This window comes from Rhinolophus sinicus, chromosome 5 (genome assembly GCF_057876585.1).
Source record: "Rhinolophus sinicus isolate RSI-liver-muscle chromosome 5, RSI-T2T, whole genome shotgun sequence".
NCBI lineage: Eukaryota > Metazoa > Chordata > Mammalia > Chiroptera > Rhinolophidae > Rhinolophus > Rhinolophus sinicus.
The window spans coordinates 30,495,602-30,514,562 of record NC_142505.1 but is presented as its reverse complement, the minus strand read 5'-3'; the positions used below and the strand labels follow the sequence as shown (position 1 = coordinate 30,514,562).

Genomic DNA, 18,961 nt, shown 5'->3' with positions numbered 1-18,961 from the left:
CAGTGTGGACTTCTGCCTCATGCTAGAATAACCACAGGCAGAGCACAGTGCTACTTACCTGCCGCCTCACTGGCTGGGGCCTTTAAGGCCTCATCCATCTTTGACACTGAAAGGAAAATCACCTTCTCCATGGAACCCTTACAGGAAGGCCAACGGCCCCAAATACTTAGGGATTCCCATGGTACAGGCCAAATATTCCAGTGTTTTAATATGTGATTGGGGATTGCACCCTAACATTGTATAATCATGATAACAATAGCAATTTATATCCAAAATCAAGAGATAAATGTGACTATATTTTATCTCCTGTCACAAAGAAATGTGTAAATTATGTACAAACTATACGACTCTGAACAAGTCACTGATTACAGTTTTGAAGAGTAAAAATCTCTTTAATGCCTAAAGAAATACTAAGACTTTTCCAGTACATAAAGCCACTTCTTGGGTGTCAGTTCAGTGCCTTTGGAAACTGCATTGTAATTTTTCAGATAGCTGAATCCTACTTAATAAATCACTGCTTGCCTATTGAATGCCTTTAAATTTTCAATCACCTTCCAAAAATGCTTAACTTACTCACATAAAAATGATCTGTACACAAGAAGCTGGATTTACCAAGTTCCAAAGTTATACTTAAGGATAGCTTTCTATCATAAATTGTTTAAAACAGATATTATCAGACCTGTCACCAAGTGAACCAAGATTGAAACATTTTAAAGAACTATTCTCTAAAGACCAATCCATATAAATTAAAACCCAGGCAAAAGCTCTTACTTGTTTAGTGACAGCATTTATGTCTCCTAGCAAAGTCACAGCAGGTCTTACATTATTCCCCAATTCTTCTGCACAGATATCAACCTAAAGAGAGACAAGACTGAAGACCAGCCATGTTTATTCTTAAACTCTTTAAGAAGTCGATTAAGGCTAAATAAATGAATTATGTATATATAACATGATAAAGATGTGATGGTCAACAAGTTTCTTAATAAAAATAAAAATCCATGGAACTATATGAGTATCATAGCTAGTATAGAAACCGCGTCATCTTCCCTTATTTTAAAATCCACTCTATAGAATATTGGTATTGTTCTGTTATACCCACAGGAGTGCATTTCACTTGGTCATTTATAGTTCTGAATCTAATCAATAATAAGGTTTTACTTAATTACATTGGAATTCCTACTTAGAGGAGTTCTCAAATTTGAGCATATAGTAGAATCATCTGGAAGGCTTGTTAAACTGTAGATTCCAAGAGTCCACCTCAGAATTTCTGATCTCAGTAGGTCTGGGGAAAGGCCCCAAAATGTGCATTTCTAACAGGTTTCCCAGGTGGTGATGATGCTGCTGGTCCAGGAACCACATTTTGAAAGCCACTCCTAGGATAAGGCATGACCACTCCTAGGGTAAGGCATGACCACTCCTAGGGTAAGGCATGACCACTCCTAGGGTAAGGCATGATTACTTCCCATATAGTCCCATGTAGAAGCCCTATTTCTAGATGGCCATGGGCAAGTGAAAATACATTCTGCTAGCAGGAGTAATTCAGCCACCCCAAAGGGGATACACTTTATTTTGTAATCAAGAGGGGCAATCAAAGAAGTGGCAGCATCTTCCTGGTACGACCCAGGTCTCCCTTGTTTGTGGTTTCAGTTCTCAATGGTCTCAGGGGAAAGGGACTATTAGAAGTTGACTCCTTAAGTAAAAGGTAAATAAAGAGAAGACAGCAACTGTAGCTGGATGATCAAATACCATACACAATCTGTGCAGGTCGAACAGGTTTACATGCCACTATGTAGGCAGTACTTTCCACACCAGTAAGAAAACTGGCTTACAAAGAGGATCATTACAGGGGCAGCCAGTTAGCTCAGTTGGTTAGGGAGCGGTGCTCTTAACAAGGTTGCTGGTTCGATCCCCACACGGGCCCCTGTAAGCTGAGCCCTCCACAACTACAGTGTTTCCCCGAAAATAAGACCTAATTTTTGAAATTAGCAAATAAGAAAATAAGCAAAAATTTTTGCTCCAAAAGACGCAATAGAGCTGATGGTCCGGCTAGGTCTTATTTTCGGGGAAACACAGTAGATTGAAACAACTACTTGACTTGGAGCTGATGGGTCCTGGAAAAACACACTTAAAATAAATAAAAGTTAAAAAAAAAAGAGGGTCACCCCAAGTCAAGAGTCATCAAAAGGAGGTCAGCCTGTATTCCAAATACTCTGTTTAATAACATAGGTAAAAGCAGCTTTGTTTAGAGGTTTCCAAACAAAGGGTGTTTGAAAGTTTTGGCATCTAAGAGAACAACTCAATCCCACACAATGCTGAATGTTTTGCTCTACCATCCTACTTCATTAAACCTCTCTTGTCTACCTTTAAATATACCTGAACCATGAAGAAGAGGCAAATTAGGCTTTTCAAACTATTTAAAACTTGATTTTGAAAGATTTTCTGATTAGAAGTGGCACATTACGTATGCTTCATAGGCTTGAAAAGGCAGATTACTTTGGTACCTGTAATTATGTGAGACAATTTATAAAATTCTACTTTTGTAAAAAGAGAAATGGTTTTTCACAAAAGCTAAGAAGAAAGCAGAGCTGGTAATGGCTGAGAGGGAGAACAATAAACTACAGATCTCTCTGATTTTAAATCTCTCTTCTCTGTTCTCTGAGTACCTGGATAAACTTCACATCTGGCTGGTATCTTGGAGGAAGTCCAAAATGCAAAATCCAATTTAATCTGGCACCAAATAACACGATTACATCAGCAAATTGCAAAGCCCTATTACAAAGAAAAATCAGATATAACACAAAAAGTATATCTATGTTTCTTATTTGAATTATTCTAAAATTAATTTCTAAAGTATTTGGAAAATCTAAATAATTTGGAACTTCATTATGTTAGTTAAGAATCAGCTTCTATGCTAAATTTGACCTTTCAAACTAAAATAATTTATGACGCCATTCTATTTAGTAATATAAAAGATGAAGTACATAGAAAAATATTACCATAGGACTGTATTTATACTCTATTACTTTTCTCACATTAGAAAATCAATACAAGTCCACTGTAGATAATCTGGAAAAAGCATAAAGAGTATAAAGAAGACACCAAAAGCACCCAATAATACTATCAACTTATAAATTATTATTAATATCCTGGTATGTTTTCATTTAGTCTTATTTTCTATGCAAGTATATTTTTACATAGTTGAGCTTATGTAATACTGGTTCATGCACCTTTGCTTATCATAAATGTTTTCCATTGTCATTAGGTTCTTCTTAAATACAATTAAAGGCTACATATTTTGCTGAACACCTACATTAAGTTTATTAAACCTTTTCACAATTCCTGGATATTTTCTTTGCTATTAATAGTACTAGATCGCACATCTTTATGCTTGAATCTCAATACACACTTCATATTGATTCCTAGAAGCAGGTATTTTTAAGAGGATTGATTCACATTCATGAATTGCTTTCAAAAAACACTATACCTAGTATATTTCTTACAGTTTTCTTTTATAGATCTTAACATTTTTGTCACTATAACTTCTTTATATATTATACTAGTCCTGTGGGACCCAATTTAAACAGATAAAAAACTACAAGTGGAAGGATAGATTTGCTTATAGATATTCTATAACCCTTGAAATTGTTTATTCAATTAATTATGGCTCTTTAGAATCTCTCTTACACTATTAATGTCATTAATATTATCTTCTTAAAATTTGGCTGGAACAAAAATAAACTTCAGTTCAACTCAAGTTAAAGTATATTTTTTTAAAAATTTAGTATAAAAATTCATTTGGTTTCTGTACAATGTATACTAATATAAAAAAGATATAATCTATTAAGAAAGCATTAAATGACCAATAATTAAAAATTGCACAGGAAACATTACATTTTAAAAAGCCTCAAAATGAATTTTAATGCGTGCATGACAATATGAAAAATACCAAATGCATAATGGTGATTAACTGTGGAGAGGGAGGAAGGAAATGGGATCAGGAAAGAGATACAGGGGACTGTTTGTAAATCTGTTAATTTCTTGTTTCTTAAAAAAATAAAAATAAAACTCTAAAGCAAGCAATGACATATTACTTAATATTATGTTATAGCTGGTAAAATTGATATAACATAAGTTTTCAATAAATTATTCTCTCGTTTGTATATTTAGAATATTTCATAATAAATTTTAAGAAATTAAAAGAAAACAATGTATGGATTATCAAAAAGTGTTTTAAAAATCTAAAAAGAGGAGACATCCAGTGCCAGCCAAGACTGGGTAAGGTCACTAGAGCCTAGCTCTCCCACTGATCACAACAGAAAACTGAACAAAATCGAAAAAGCAACTACCTGAGAATTCTGAAAAGTAAACAAAAGTAGGTAGATTGGGAGGGGAGTTAAAGTAGTGACCCACGTGGGGGTGAGTTTCCAAGGTTTTCCCGCTCCTGTATCTCCTGCCTTTGACTCAGGGCAGCCCTAGTTGCAGAACTGGAGAGCTGCAAAAACCTGGAGAGAAACTGTCTTTTTGGCCAGAGACTCAGGAAAAGGGACCCCTGCAAGCCGGAGCACAAGGGGAAAAGCTCAGAATTTTTTTCTCCCTCCCAGCCATGCTTTGAGGATAGCCCTGTTGCACAGCAGTGTTGTGGTAGCTCTCAAGCAGACAAAATTCCAAGAAAAACATCATTTTTCAGGCCAGAAGAACTGAGCAAAGGGTCCCCGGTCGTCTGAAGAGTATGGGGGCAATCTCCTTATTTTTTATTTCTTTTTTTCTGCCATTTTGCCTCAAAGGCAGCCCTGATGGTGTGGTACTATAAGGCAGCAGCAAGGGCCAGGAAAAGGGACTCCTGGAAATCAGAAGGGGATGGGGGACTACGTCCCAGAGAGAAAAGAAATCACTAACTATGGATATGAACCAGCACATGTCTGGGCTGACCTTGGGGTTGGGCATGTGTGGACAGACCCAAAATTGCATAGCAAAAGCTTTGAAACTGAAGCGACCCTAGAACTACTACTGCCCACAGTAAGACAGAATTTGCATGCAGTCTTAACCTAACCAGGCTAGCTGCTTGCTAAAACAAACAAACAAACAAAATCAACATTCTACAGAAGATTTCGATATGACCTGACTCTCACAGCATAATATTCAAAACTCCAGGATACAATTCAAAATTACTCAATACACAAAGAACCAGAAAACTGAGACCAATTTCCAAAAGATAAGATAATGATAGATGCTAATTCTATGATGACCCAGATTTTGGAATTAAACAAAGACTTTAAAGCAGCTATCGTGTTTCCCCGAAAATAAGACCTAGCCGGACAATCAGCTCTACTGCGTCCTTTGGAGCAAAAAATTAATATAGGACCCGGTCTTATTTTACTATAAGGCTGGGTCTTATGTAATATAACATAGTATAATATAATATAACATAACATAATATAATATAATACCGGGTCTTATATAATATAATATAATATAATATAATATAATATAATATAATACCTAGTCTTACATTAATTTTTGCAAACTATGCATTAGAGCTGATTGTCCAGCTAAGTCTTATTTTTGGGGAAACATGGTATTATAACTATGTTTCATAAGGTAAACAAAAATATTCTTGAAATAAATGCAAAGATAGAAGTTCTCAGCAGAGAAACAGAAAATATAGAAGAGACAAAAGGATTAAAAAGAATTGAACAGATTTTTAGGGACCTATGGGACAATATCAACATACCTATTATTTGTGTTATTCCAGGAGAAGGGAAATAGATTGGTGTAGAGAAACAAATGTGAAGAAATAATGACCAAAAACTTTCCAAATTTGGTGAAAGACCTCAATTTACAAATTCTAGAAGATGAGAAAACACCAAGCAGGATAAAAATAAAAGAAAACCATGTCCAGACACATCATAGTCAAACTTGAAAATCAAAGATAAAGAAAAATCTTGAAAGCAGCCATAGAAAAATAACATATTACATGTAGGGGAACAATGATTCAAATGACTGCAGATGTCTCATGTGAGAGTCAGGGGACAGTGGACAACATCTTCAAAGGGCTGAAAAGTCTAAAAGGAAACAGGTGTGCTTAAAATTACATGATTTTTTCAGAACTTCTCCTGGAGTCATTAAAGTCACAAAATAAATTAGCCTTAAATCTGCCAATCCTTTGTATTTAAAATCTAGAATGCTACACACCTGGATCTGGCAGCACCTACACAGTTTGGATGGTTGTCAGGAATAACACCCTTTCCCATGGGAGTGGGCAAAAATGGCAATTGACACCGCTCCACCAATTTCCTGATCCCCTCCTCTGCGTGGGCATAAGCAGCGCCTGCAAAAAATGCAAATGTGTTGGATAAGTCAGTTAAGCTCCAGACGCTGACCCTGCTAACACTGCCTCTTAGAACTTCTCAAATATTCTCCTGCTTACACGGGGCTTCAACTCGAAACAAATGACTACGGTTTTTATTTCGGTATTTTAAAATGTTTAAGAAAGCAATAGTTCTAATTTCTTCTCCAATAATATTCTCAATTATTCTAAAGGATGTCTATGCCCCAACAAAAGTTGCATCCCACCCCTCTTGCTGCCTGTTCCATGCTCCGGTCCTACTGAATTACTGCTCACTCAGGCAGGTCAGGAAGGACTGCACTATCCTGATAGGGGAAAGATCTCTCTAACCTCACACACTGCTCCCCACCACCAGCTAACCTGGGTTGCAGTCTTCTAGTCTAGGCATGGAAATTCTAACAATGGGCAGAAGATTCTAAAGCTCTGCAGATTTCTCCAATAGGCTCTACAATTTTGTAACTGCAACAGGGCTAACCCAAGTGGGTCAGATATCATTTTTTTAGTGTGTGCCTGCAGAATAACCACCTGCCCTATTTCAATGACACTGAAAACAACTCACTGTCTGAATATAGAGATGACTTCATGTCTAACGTCATCCAGACCACTATATTTCTTTTTAGCCATTTAGTTTTATACTCTTTGTTCAGGGCTAGCAGAATATTACTCAGTATTTGGGACTTACACTTCTCTACTGAATCCCAGTAAACGGTATAGTGCATGTTCAGATTCAGTATAATTCTCCCTTCATAAAACTGCCTTAGAATCTTTTCTCGTCCATGTACGATGAAAAGTAGTTCCTTTTGCTCATCCAGAAAGTTTCCTTGTATTCTCCTTCTTGCCTCTGTATCTTTGCTCACACAGTTCTCTCTTCCTGGACTGCCTTTGTTCTCTCTGTCCACTCAGTGACCTATGATACATGATTTTCATGGTGTAACCAGTGTCATCTCTTCCGGATAGTCCTGCCACACCAACTACATGAGCATGTTGTTGTTCTTGCCTTGAGAATCCACCTCACCTCTCTGTACACACCACTGCAGGGCATACTGCACTTATTTGTTACCAGGTCTATCTCCCTACATGAAGAGAACATTATTTCTCTGTGTACCTCGCAAATGTTTTCTATACTTCCTGCCTTATCATAAGCTCTCATCAAATATTGGTTAAAGGAAAAATGAAAACCAGCATCCACCAAGTGCTTTGCATTTTGTTATTTAATTGTAACAATACTGTTGAGGTAGTTAATATCTCTTTTTTACAAGTGAGGTATCTGAGACTCACAGCAGTTGTTTGGAAGCTCAGAGAGAGCTAACACATCACGTAGCTACATTCAGCTCAGCTCTGACTTCAATTATTTTCTGTTATCCACCATTTTCATCGAAACTATTTTCAGTTTCTATGTAATTAGTTCCTAAGTTGATAATTGACTAACATGGTCATAAGTGATTCATAGCCCCCTCAGTTCTAAACATATAGTGGGTACTATAACAAATTGCTGACAAGAGTATAAATTGGTACAATATTTTGGGAGAAAGCAATTTGACAATATGCACCAAAAGCCTTAAAATGAAATGTTAAAGGAATTAAGTAGAATATAAAACTTTCTACGTAGCATGATCACAATATATATTAAAATATACATGCAAAAAAGGAATAGAAAAGTACTATATGTTAAAAATATTAGATTGGTGCAAAAGTAATTGCGGTTTAAAAGGTTGAAAATAAATGCAAAAACCGCAATCACTTTTGCACCAACCTAATAGTTGTCTTTGGCTGAAGGGATTTCTTTTTTCTAATCTTCTGGATTTTTCCAAATTTTTTATAATAATCACATATTATTTTTATAATGGGAAAAAATGTATTTTACTCAAAAGACCAAAGAAATGCAACCAATGATATTCCCTTAAAAGGACAAGATCTCTAGGCATTCTAAAATAATTCTATGATTTTAAAACTAATAAATAATGCTAAATGGGTGAAGAAAACTCTTATTCCAATTTCCAACATTAGAACAGATGTTAATAATAAAGACAATTTCTAAACAGAATCAGCATTCTTTCAAAAGCCTAGAAGATCTGGAGTTCCATTCAATGCTACCTTTCCCGATGATAAGAAGGGGCTGCTTGGCATTCCTAAGAACAGACGCTGCCTTGTATACAGCAGAGGTTTCTGCCATACTAACAGGAGGTGGCATGCAGCACTCCGTGTATCTGGAAATAAAGACTTTGGTTTATTAAAAGAGACCAACTTTCAAATTTTTTATTGTGAAAATATCAAATATCTAAAAATGTAGGAAAAAACAGTACAATCAACTCCATACATCCACCACACAAATTCAACAATTAATGTCATTTTACATTTGCTTCACACATACACACACACAAACATGCATACAAGTGTTTTTTTTCTGGAATCATTTTAAAATAAATCATTAGCATCAGATTTAGAAACTTTTCCACGCAGCCCTAGAAGACTGACTTTCTCCTATATAACCATAATATCCCTATCACTTATCACATCTAGTAAATTAACAGTTATTCCCTAGTATCACCTAATAGCCAGTCAAATGAGTAATTCAGTGACAGGAAATGTGAGTTAATGACTTTGCATGGTAGTAGTAGTTGTTGTAATAGTAAAAAACATACTAAAAGCTGGTATTTAATACCTACTATGTGACATTTATTCTCATTTAATTTTCAACAGTGAGGTTAGGTATTACCATTAGCTCCCTTTCACCAATGAGGAAAAAAATTTCAGAAAATAACTTGCCCAGTGTCCTTAGATGGCATGTGGCAAAGACTGGATTTAACTAGGTCGTCTGTCTCCAAAGTCCATGCTTTTAAATAACTCACTATATTTCCACTCACTGGATAAGTCAATATTTTAGTACCACAATATGCATTAGTAAAAGAAATATTAAAACTGTCATAATTTAGTATTTTTGGACACCAAATCCTCAGTATTTTAATTCCATTTACTCTACTTAATAGATATCATACTGTACAAAACTTGGGCATATAATACAAAAAGAGGACATTCAAATCTTTATAACAATTTTAAAGAAGGCTTACAGGGTTAACTTACCTGAGGCTCATCTCTGCCTCCCCGCGCCTAACAATATTATTTTGGGTATCATGTTCAGGTATTATGCAGAATAGACGTCCTTTTGGTCTGACTCTCCCAAATACTCGTAGAAACCACTCCTCGGTGTACTGAGTGTACAGAAATGCCCACTTTCTTTCTGTAGTTACTAGAGGACCACTTGGCCCACGACAGCAGGAAGGTACTCAGTGGTATTCAGGGTTGATACATTAACCCAAGTACGCATCTTTATCAGGAGTGACTTAGATACCAGTGAAAATGTTCCTTGTACTTATTGTTCACTCATTGTTTATTTAAGGAATAAGGGAACTTGGCAAATCATAGTAACATCTGGTGTTGGAGTATTTTTAAACCCCAAAGACTAAAAGTTTTTATGCTGAGTTCTAATAATTTTTCAACAGTCACCTCATCTCTTGATTTACACTAAGAAGACTAAATAACCACACTACATTAATGAGGATGTTTACTTATGGGTCCTGGAAGAGTAATTTCAAAGGAGGAGTTCATGTAGTTCCAAGTATTTGATTTAGTAAGTAAATCCCAAAATAATTACTGAATAATACCATTTTAATTAAGAGAAGCCCTTTGGCTAGGATTCAGTTTAATTACCAAATTATCAAAAGTTACAACAAATGAAGATTAACTTATAAACTGCTAGGCAACTTCTTTTTAACAGGTAAGCATTATAATAACACAATTAAGAAGGAACTCTAGTATAACTAATACTCACTTTACAGAATTCGCATTCACCTGGACGTTCACAAAATCTGCAGGTATGTCAACATAGCAGGCACCTGGACGACCATAAATACTGCTTCTTACTGCCTAAGTTTATTACAAATAGAGAAGAAAATGTTTCAAAAATCTCAATCCTTATTATCATATTCCACTCAAAGATAACTTAAAATTGTAAAGTGAACACTATTTTAATTTTTTTAGACATCCTTAGATGGAGAAATAAACAAATTTAATTAAAACTGAAATACCCTCTATTGATTTTATATACAGTTGACCCTTGAACAATGCAGGGTTAGGTGTGCCAACCCCCTACACAGTCAAAAATCTGTGTATCGCTTTTGACTTTCCCAAAACTTGCCTGTTGTTAACCTTCCCAATAACATAAACAGTTGATCTACACACATTTTGTACATTGTATGTACTGTATACTGTATTCTTACAATAAAGTAAGCTAGAGAAAACAAAATGTTATTGAGAAAATCGTAAGGAAGAGAAAAATATGTTTCCAGTACCGTACATATTGAAAAAAATCCACATATAAGCGAGCCTGTGCAGTTCAAGCCCGTATTTTTTAAGGGTCAACTGTATTTTAAAACATATTTTTGTTTAAAAGGAGAGAAATAAGAAAGAAAACACTCATTTAGAGCTTTAAAATTCATGTTCTAGTACACTTTAGTTTTAGAAATTATGTACTAGATTCTGCTAGCCAAGTCTTTGTAACGTGTCAAATGATTTCTGTAACATATGGTTTTCAAACGGCTCAAATGTAACTTCGTATTTAAAATGTTGGTTAACTAAAATTATAATATGCTGTTTAATCAACTGAGAGATGGTATTATATGCATTAGTACTGATTTTCAAAAATCTTTTGAAAAAGCGTAAGAGAAAGGGCACCCAGTGTTTCATATTTCTTTTTACTTTTCCATAATTAAAAAAAATTTTAACTGAAGTACAGGAGAAACTTTTTTTGCAGAAAAACTTGTTTCTGTAATTAAATATAATGGCAGTGAACATTAAAATGTAAATAGCTCTTTAACGATATAATCCTTAACTACCTGAACACATTCCAAATTGTTACTCATTCAATTGAGAATAAAAATAACACAGGTATGAGCAACAGAGAAATCAGTTGGCTTAGAAGGCTTATAATTAAGCACTGTACCTTTTCAATAACAGTGGGGATAGCTTCTATGCTGCTTGGCCGGGCAGAGAATTTGCTATATAATCTACAAGCTTCAACCTATATGCAAAAAGAAAATCACTTAAAATTCAGCTCATAGATCATATTACTCTTCTGAAAGAAGACCAAATGTTAAGTCATTACTTTCTAGTATGTTCAGAGGCAAGATGGAGAAAACGCATTACTTGGGCTGTTTCTTAAAAGCCTGTACAAAGCACAATCAAATTTCTACTTCAGCATGATTCAGGAAGCAAACTGAAATAAGACACCATTTTCATTTCTCAGATTGGCAAAACTGAAAAGCTTAGATTAATACCCAGCAACTACAACACAGGAAAACAGGCGCTCTCATAAACTGCTGGTGAGAATATAAATGGGAAGAGAAGTTGACAATGTCTTCTAAAAATTAAAATCAGTATATCGTGGGACCCAGAAATTCCACAGCCAGAAATATACAACTTCATGTGTTATATCTTATTACAATAATAATCTATTCTTACATTTCTGCCAGTTTTCCTGTTACATATTTTGTTGGTATGCTGTTTGGGTCATGTGAACTCAGTAGTGTTAAGTTTTCACTGTTTAATGTACTTTGAAGCATTATATAGAGACTGTTTCTCTTGATACGTTTTGATATGAAGTCTATGGAACAAATGGTAGTCTGAGTCCCACAGGCATGTTAGAAATCTGTGAAACAGTTGGTAGTCTCAGTCCCACAAGCATAACAGAATTTAGATTACTCCCTAACTTTCAACCTGTTCATAGTCATGTCATTTAGTTTTAAGTATTTCCATAAGAAACCGGTATTTGGATTTTAAATCAAATCAGTGATTTTTCTCTTCAAATTTTTAATTTCACTTAATAAACTTCTATTATTTTCCTTTTTAGGAAAAAATATTTGTAACGGACATTATTCTGATTTCTATAGTTTTGTAGCAACTTTAAATTTCCTTTTAAATAACTTATGTGCTCTACTTATTTTTCAAATACATATATCAGCATCTTTTAAACAATGGTCTCTACCACTATTAACTAAGCAAAATTTCAATTCCCTTTCAAGAGTATAAAACAACTTTTTTATTAACCTGTATCAAGATGTAGTATTTTATATTAGTTTAAATCATATACAAAATTCTGTTTATATTTTGAAGTTCTCACGATTCCTGATTTACCAATGAACTTTGCCTAATGGTTTTTAACTTTGGTCATAACTAGGTGCTATAAATACTCAAATATATTCATATTTTAAGTATTATTCATTCTCACCTGTTTGCTTTTTACAACTATTCTTAAAACTGTAGCATTTGTTGATAAAATCTTTCAAATTTTTAAAAATTTTTAAATACTTTCCTGCAGCCATCTAAAATAAACATGAACTTGTCCAGAGTCAACTGATAGTCATTTTGAGTAGGATTTTCTTCACAACCTTTCACTTCCCCAAAGTCTAAGACATATAGTCTAAAACCATTTTTATTCCTGCATTTTTGTAATTTGAAAAAACTTACTTTTAGAGTTTAAAAGCCTGACAAAAAGGTGTATTTCTTGGAAGATCACTCCTAAGCAGAGATGAAGCTTTCTTACTATCCACACTAAAATAGTCTTATAGTTGAGGAAAATTAAATTACATCAGGTGAAAAAAAAAAAAAAATTACCTCAGGTACATCTATTTAATTTTGTTTATTTTGTAGACAGGAGTTTTTATTCTTCATAAATCATTTTGTATGTATGTATGCATGTATTTAAAACAATTGACATATAATATTCTCCACAAATCTTAATGGTGTATGATTATGCTACTAAACTCTACAGGAAAAATCTTAAGAGTTCAGTACCTGAGGAAACTCCTGGAAGGCTCCCATTGTTTCCTGACTTCTTTCAGAGGAACCACCAATCACAAGCAAGGGCCTGAAACATTCATGTTTTTAAAAGAGAGTAGCAAATGAGATCAACTTTTAAAGTACTCAGCCGAGTGCCCAATGAATAATAAATACTCAATGAACGTTAAAAAAAAAGAGAGAATGAAAAGTACATTTCCCCTTAAAAATTGTAGATTTAAAAAGATTTAGGAAATAACCTGTTATGAGAGAACCCTTCCTCAGTTCCAGGAATTTTATAATAAATGTTTTTCCTCCATGCCCCTCTCTCCTCTGCCCTTTCGGATGCTAATGTTAAACCTCCAGCTGTGGTGAAGTAAAATGAATTCTTATGCCCTTCCCATTATTCTTGAGATTAAGAGGAGAAAATGTTTTTCACACTTTCCTAAGTGAGTCTATTTGAAAACGGCAGAATGAGTGAAATTCCTCAGCAATGACATTCTTACCCTTTAAGGAGAAAAAAAAAAAAAAAAGCTAAACTTACTCCAAAAATATCAGACCCAAAAGTAAATAAGAGAAAGACTAGAAAAGAAGAAAGGGAAGAAGGAACTATAAGAACCACGTGGCAAGAAAGACAAAAATGTCCTTCCCACTAGGAAAATTAAATATTGTATGATTGATTAAAACATAACCCTTTTTAACATGATCTTATTGATAAAGTACCAGAGATGGGGTTTATGGGCAAGGTCAAAGAGCAGGTAACTAAGCAGCTTAGAAAGCAAACAATAAATATAAGAATTTCAATTTTCTTGCTAATTGTGCAAAAAAAGATGAAGAATTAAAATTCATTCTTGCGTACTGAGCTGGGATCTTTAACAAATAATTCTTCACTTTAAGTAAAGAGAACTATACACAAATTCCAATATGTATATATAGATTATATCTATATATTCCAAAATGTCAACTGGATTTATCTCCAAGTAATGGAATTGCTGATAGTTTTAAATTTTTTTCCTAATACTCTTCTTAATTTAATTTTTTACTAAGCCATTCTCTCAAGCACATAATTCCTCCACCCCACATCAGTGGTTGCTCCACTAGGTAAAACAATGCACTGACATTTTTAAGAAAATGTTTTCAATAATAATAATCTAATTACCAACAGTTCATGTTTGCATTCGCCATACCACCCAAGGCGTGAACGAGACCTGGGCCAGAAACAACAAGGCATACTCCTGGCCTAAAAGTAAAACAGAATTTATTTTATTATATTAAAAGCTGGTCAAATGCAATCCTTGATTCCTATCACTTTAGGGTGAAACATGATAACATTCTTGGTTAAGCAATTATTAAAATATTTTTGCATTAAAGAAAAAAACAAAAACAAGAGAAAGATATCAGTGTTCCTGCAAGAAATAAGGTACGTTATCATCTTCACATTGTATTTCACTAACCTCTTCATATTTTGCTCATATTGTATTTGGGCTAAATCAAGTTGACTGCATACAGAAACAACGTTTTGACTGCTTCCTACATTTTTGTATGAAAAAAAGAAGTGTTCTTAAATTTTTTTTAACAAGTAAATATAGACTCAATTGATATTTCATAGAAAGTAGTCCTGAAATGTGGTGCTCTGTCCAAATTTTTTTAATTGACTTGAATGCTTTACCCTAGATGACTTCTAAGCTTAAAGCTCTCAAGGAAAAGCTATCTTCATATAATTCAGTTTGCCATTTTACATTTATAAAGTAATTTCTTAAGAACCTTTGTTTAAGACAGGCTTTAATAGAAATTGAAATAAAACAGACTTTAGTTTACCTGCCTGTCAGATATCCAACCGCAGAGGCAGCATAACAAGCCTACAAAGAAAAAACACTGGGTCATACATACATAAGCATAGTGGGATCCTCACAGTAAGTACATGTATTAGTAATTTACTGTTAAGTAAGAGACTAGAACTTCATTTTAAAGAAAGAACTCGAACACCTTCCATTTTAACAAGTAATGTTCTACACCTATAAATTTAAAATAATGTTGTAGGTATCTAATCTAGTTTTCAGTTTTTCTAGGAATTTGTCCATGTCATCTAGTTTACTCAAAACATCCTCTTACAATTGCTTAAATATCAATACCCTGTTTCACTGAAAATAAGACCTAGCCATTCAATCAACTCTAACGCGTCTTCTGGAGCAAAAATTAATATAAGACCCGGTCTTATATAATATGTTATATAATACATTATATTACATAAGACCCAGTCTTATAGTAAAATATAAGGTCTTATTTTTGGAAAAACACAGTAGGGATATCCTCTTTTTTTATTCCTAATATTGGTAATTTGTGTTTTTTCCTTTTTCATTCTTCATCAGTCTTGCTAGGGATTTATCAAATTTAACCAATTTTTGGCTTTGTTGTTTTTTCTCTATTTTTCATTTGTTTTCTTTCATTGATTTTGGCTCTTGTGTTATTTTGCTCCTTTCATTTTGGGTTTAATTTAGTTTTCTTTTTCTAGCTTTTTAAAATGTAAACTAAGAGCATTGGTTTTTGATCTTCTTTACTAATTAATAGATTCATTTGAAACTATTTCCTCTAAGAACTGCTTTCGCTATAGTTTACAAGTTTGATATCTCATCTTTTCATTATCATTAACTCAAATATTTTCTATTTTCCATTTTGATTTCTTCTTCAATCCATTGGTTAATTAGGGTTCATAGAGATGTCTCCTTTTTGATTCCTGACAGGTAATTTATATCTTTCCTTTTATTTTTGATCAGTCTACCTTGAAGTTTATTGATATATTAATCTTTTCAAATATTTACAAAGTATGTATTTAATCTCCAAGCATTTGGGGATTTTCCAGTTATCTTTCTGTTACTGGAATCGTTTATTTCCATGTGGTTAGGTTACATACACTGTATGTTTTCAATCCCTGGCGATCTGTTGAGATTTCTTTTATGGTTTGTATATGGTTAGTTTTTAGTTTTAAATTGTTACTTCAGCTCATAACAGGAAGAGGAGAGGTGCTAAATTAAATAAAAATAACCTGGAAAAATGCTAACTGCCCTCTCAAACAAATCCTTCTGAGTTTAGAACATCATTTATTCTAGTATTATTGCTTCTCATTTTTTAGAAATAATTATAAATCAGGCACTTTCTAACATCCATTCAAAGCCAAAAACTGAACTTAAATAAATCCATATTAAGAACATAAGTGTAAAATTTTGAAAATAAATTTTTATGAATCATAATCGTAACCGGCACCACTGCCATATGCCCAACTAAGAAGCTGCACAAAGGCTATATACTTTTTCTGTGTTGCTATTCTCTATTGGTCCTTTTGTCTTTTGCACAAACGGCCAAATTCACACAGAACAAGAGTAAGACAACTCCTAAGAAATGCGATGCACAAAATATCTCCTGCAAGAAGAATACTTATTTGGATACTGAGGAGCACTGCCCACTCATTAAAGCGGTAAGAAATACTGCCACAGAATACAAAATAAAAAACAATATATAACAAAAATTATATTCCTCTGGCAATAGATGTCAAAAGTTGAAAAGGAACTGGTTTTATGATCATAAAAAAAATCTATTTCTCTACCAATTACCTCCACTCACAGGCAGAATGGTGTTTGCAGTACTTAAAAGAACAAACTCTGGAACCAAACTGTTTGGATTCCAATCCCAGTTCCCCTAATTTCCACTGTGTAATTTTGGCAAGTTACTCTGGACCTTGGCTGCTTCAGCTATAAAATAAACATAATTCACAGCACTCCTACTACTATGTTTCCCTGAAAATGAGACCTAACCAGAACATCAGCTCTAATGAGTCTATTGGAGCAAAAATTAACATAACACCCAGTCTTATGTTATGAGACCCAGTCTTATATTAAAATAAAGTAACTAAGCTTATGAGGACTGAAAACTTCAGGCCGCCCTTCTGATCCATACTCTATACTACCACAAAAATCATCTTTCTAAAATACAAATCTAATATGTTGCCCACCTATTTACAAAACACTTTACAGTCTCACTCAATGCCTTTTGAAAAAATTCCACACTCCTTTTCCAGCTACAGACTCTCTACAACCTCCCCTCTGCCTACCTTGCAGTCTTACAGGCCACCATGCCTGCACGCTATCTTGATGGAACAGCATGAACAAACACTGCCTCTATACGTAATCTTCTCTGTCCTACTCAGAGAACCGGTCACCTTTTATATATACTGTCCCTTACACATATATCTACTTTGAGTTATTATACTTGATACTTTTGGTGTGTCTTGCCCTCATCTTCCCAGACTGTGATCAACTTGAAGATCAAGGCTAAACTCATTCCTGCATATATCTCCCAAAGGTTATGTAACATAGTACTTGGTATATAGTAGGTACTCAGTAAATATGCGCTGTATGAAGAAGAAACCAGACTTCCCACCACGGAGAAAGAGTAAAACGTAAGACCCATTAATAGGTCATTAGCTTCATGGAAGAATAGAATGGTGTTCCAACTAAGAAAAGTAGAAGGTGGAAGCAATACAAACTCCAGACCTTTTAGTTTTAAGACTAAAAAAAAGAAATTCTCAACTCTTATAGATAAAGGATGTCATTCAATTAAAGAAAATGTAGTAAGCATCTACATCATGCAAAAGCCCTAACCAAGCCAGGCACTGTGGGGACAAAACAAATGAACCACAATTCCTGCCCTCCAGGAGCTCACATGTGATGGCAGACGAAGGGCACCACTTAAGAAGGTCAAGGCAAGAGGTGGCAAGTGGCTGAATTAGAGGGCAACAGTGGGAGTGGAAAGCAGGGAAGGTTAGCTTTAGATGGACTGATAGTATATGACACTGCAGAAGTGGATTCTTGATCTTTAAGCCAGCATTGCTGAGAGAAAGGTAAGGCTGGGTTGACAGGAAGAACTGAGACTGGGTTGACAAAATATCCTATCTTCTTTCCTCATGCTTCCAAATAAGCCTCTAAGAAAGGTGGCGGCATGATGTGATGGAATGAGCACTGGACTGGGATTTAGGACACCCGAATCATGGCTTCATCATCTGTGCTATCCGTCACCTTGGAAGGCCACATACTATACAACATGAGAGTCGGCCTTCACACATTGGTTTCCCAGGTACTCCCTGAGTACCTATTATGCGCAGGAACCACCTAGGGGATACAGATGTGTCAGGAGGGGCCTAACAGGGAAGTCAGACTAGACAAAGAATACCCAATAATAAACATATAACAGGTAGTTATGAGAGTGAAGGCCAGGAACCCAGATTCACACCTGGAAACTGTCCCAATTCTGACACTCTCCACTTGGCAGTGCACAGCACTGTGTAGTGTTAAGAGCATGAACTCTAGACCCTGAACACCTTGGCTCAAATCCTGACTCTTGACAATAACAGTCGTCACCTCAGGCAAGTTACTTAACCTCCGTGTCTCACTTTTCTCATCTGTTCGCTAGGATTAAATAAATAGTTCCTGCCTCATAGGACTGTTCTGATTAATATGTGTCAAGTATTCGAAGAGTGGTAAGCAGTGATTGTCTGCAATGAGTATTTTCCATGATTATTAATGAGAAACAACAATGCATTCGACTCCCAGCGTCCATGCTTACCGCTTGCTCATTCCTCATCCCGACGTATCTGATGCCCAGTTGCTGGGCGGCAACAGCGATTTCGGTCACGGGGATGCCGACGATGCCAAACATGTACTCCACATTCTGGGGGCCAACAACAGGGAAATTAACGCCCGGGCCCCCGCCACATCTGCAAGGAGCATCTCA

General features: G+C 34.9%; 1 protein-coding gene across 1 annotated transcript in view; it reads right to left on the bottom strand.

Annotated features, from left to right (window-relative positions):
* The window catches only part of HACL1 (2-hydroxyacyl-CoA lyase 1), a 30,270-nt gene that overhangs the window by 11,108 nt on the left and 201 nt on the right, over window positions 1–18,961 (bottom strand). Inside the window, exons 2-11 of the mRNA XM_019725984.3 lie at window positions 18,794–18,898; window positions 14,996–15,036; window positions 14,337–14,417; window positions 13,196–13,268; window positions 11,346–11,423; window positions 10,176–10,270; window positions 8,441–8,553; window positions 6,193–6,328; window positions 2,664–2,769; window positions 772–855 (exon numbers count right to left, since the gene is read on the bottom strand). Coding sequence (XP_019581543.2) covers window positions 772–855; window positions 2,664–2,769; window positions 6,193–6,328; window positions 8,441–8,553; window positions 10,176–10,270; window positions 11,346–11,423; window positions 13,196–13,268; window positions 14,337–14,417; window positions 14,996–15,036; window positions 18,794–18,898 — 912 coding nt within the window. The remainder of the gene's footprint in view (window positions 1–771; window positions 856–2,663; window positions 2,770–6,192; window positions 6,329–8,440; window positions 8,554–10,175; window positions 10,271–11,345; window positions 11,424–13,195; window positions 13,269–14,336; window positions 14,418–14,995; window positions 15,037–18,793; window positions 18,899–18,961) is intronic.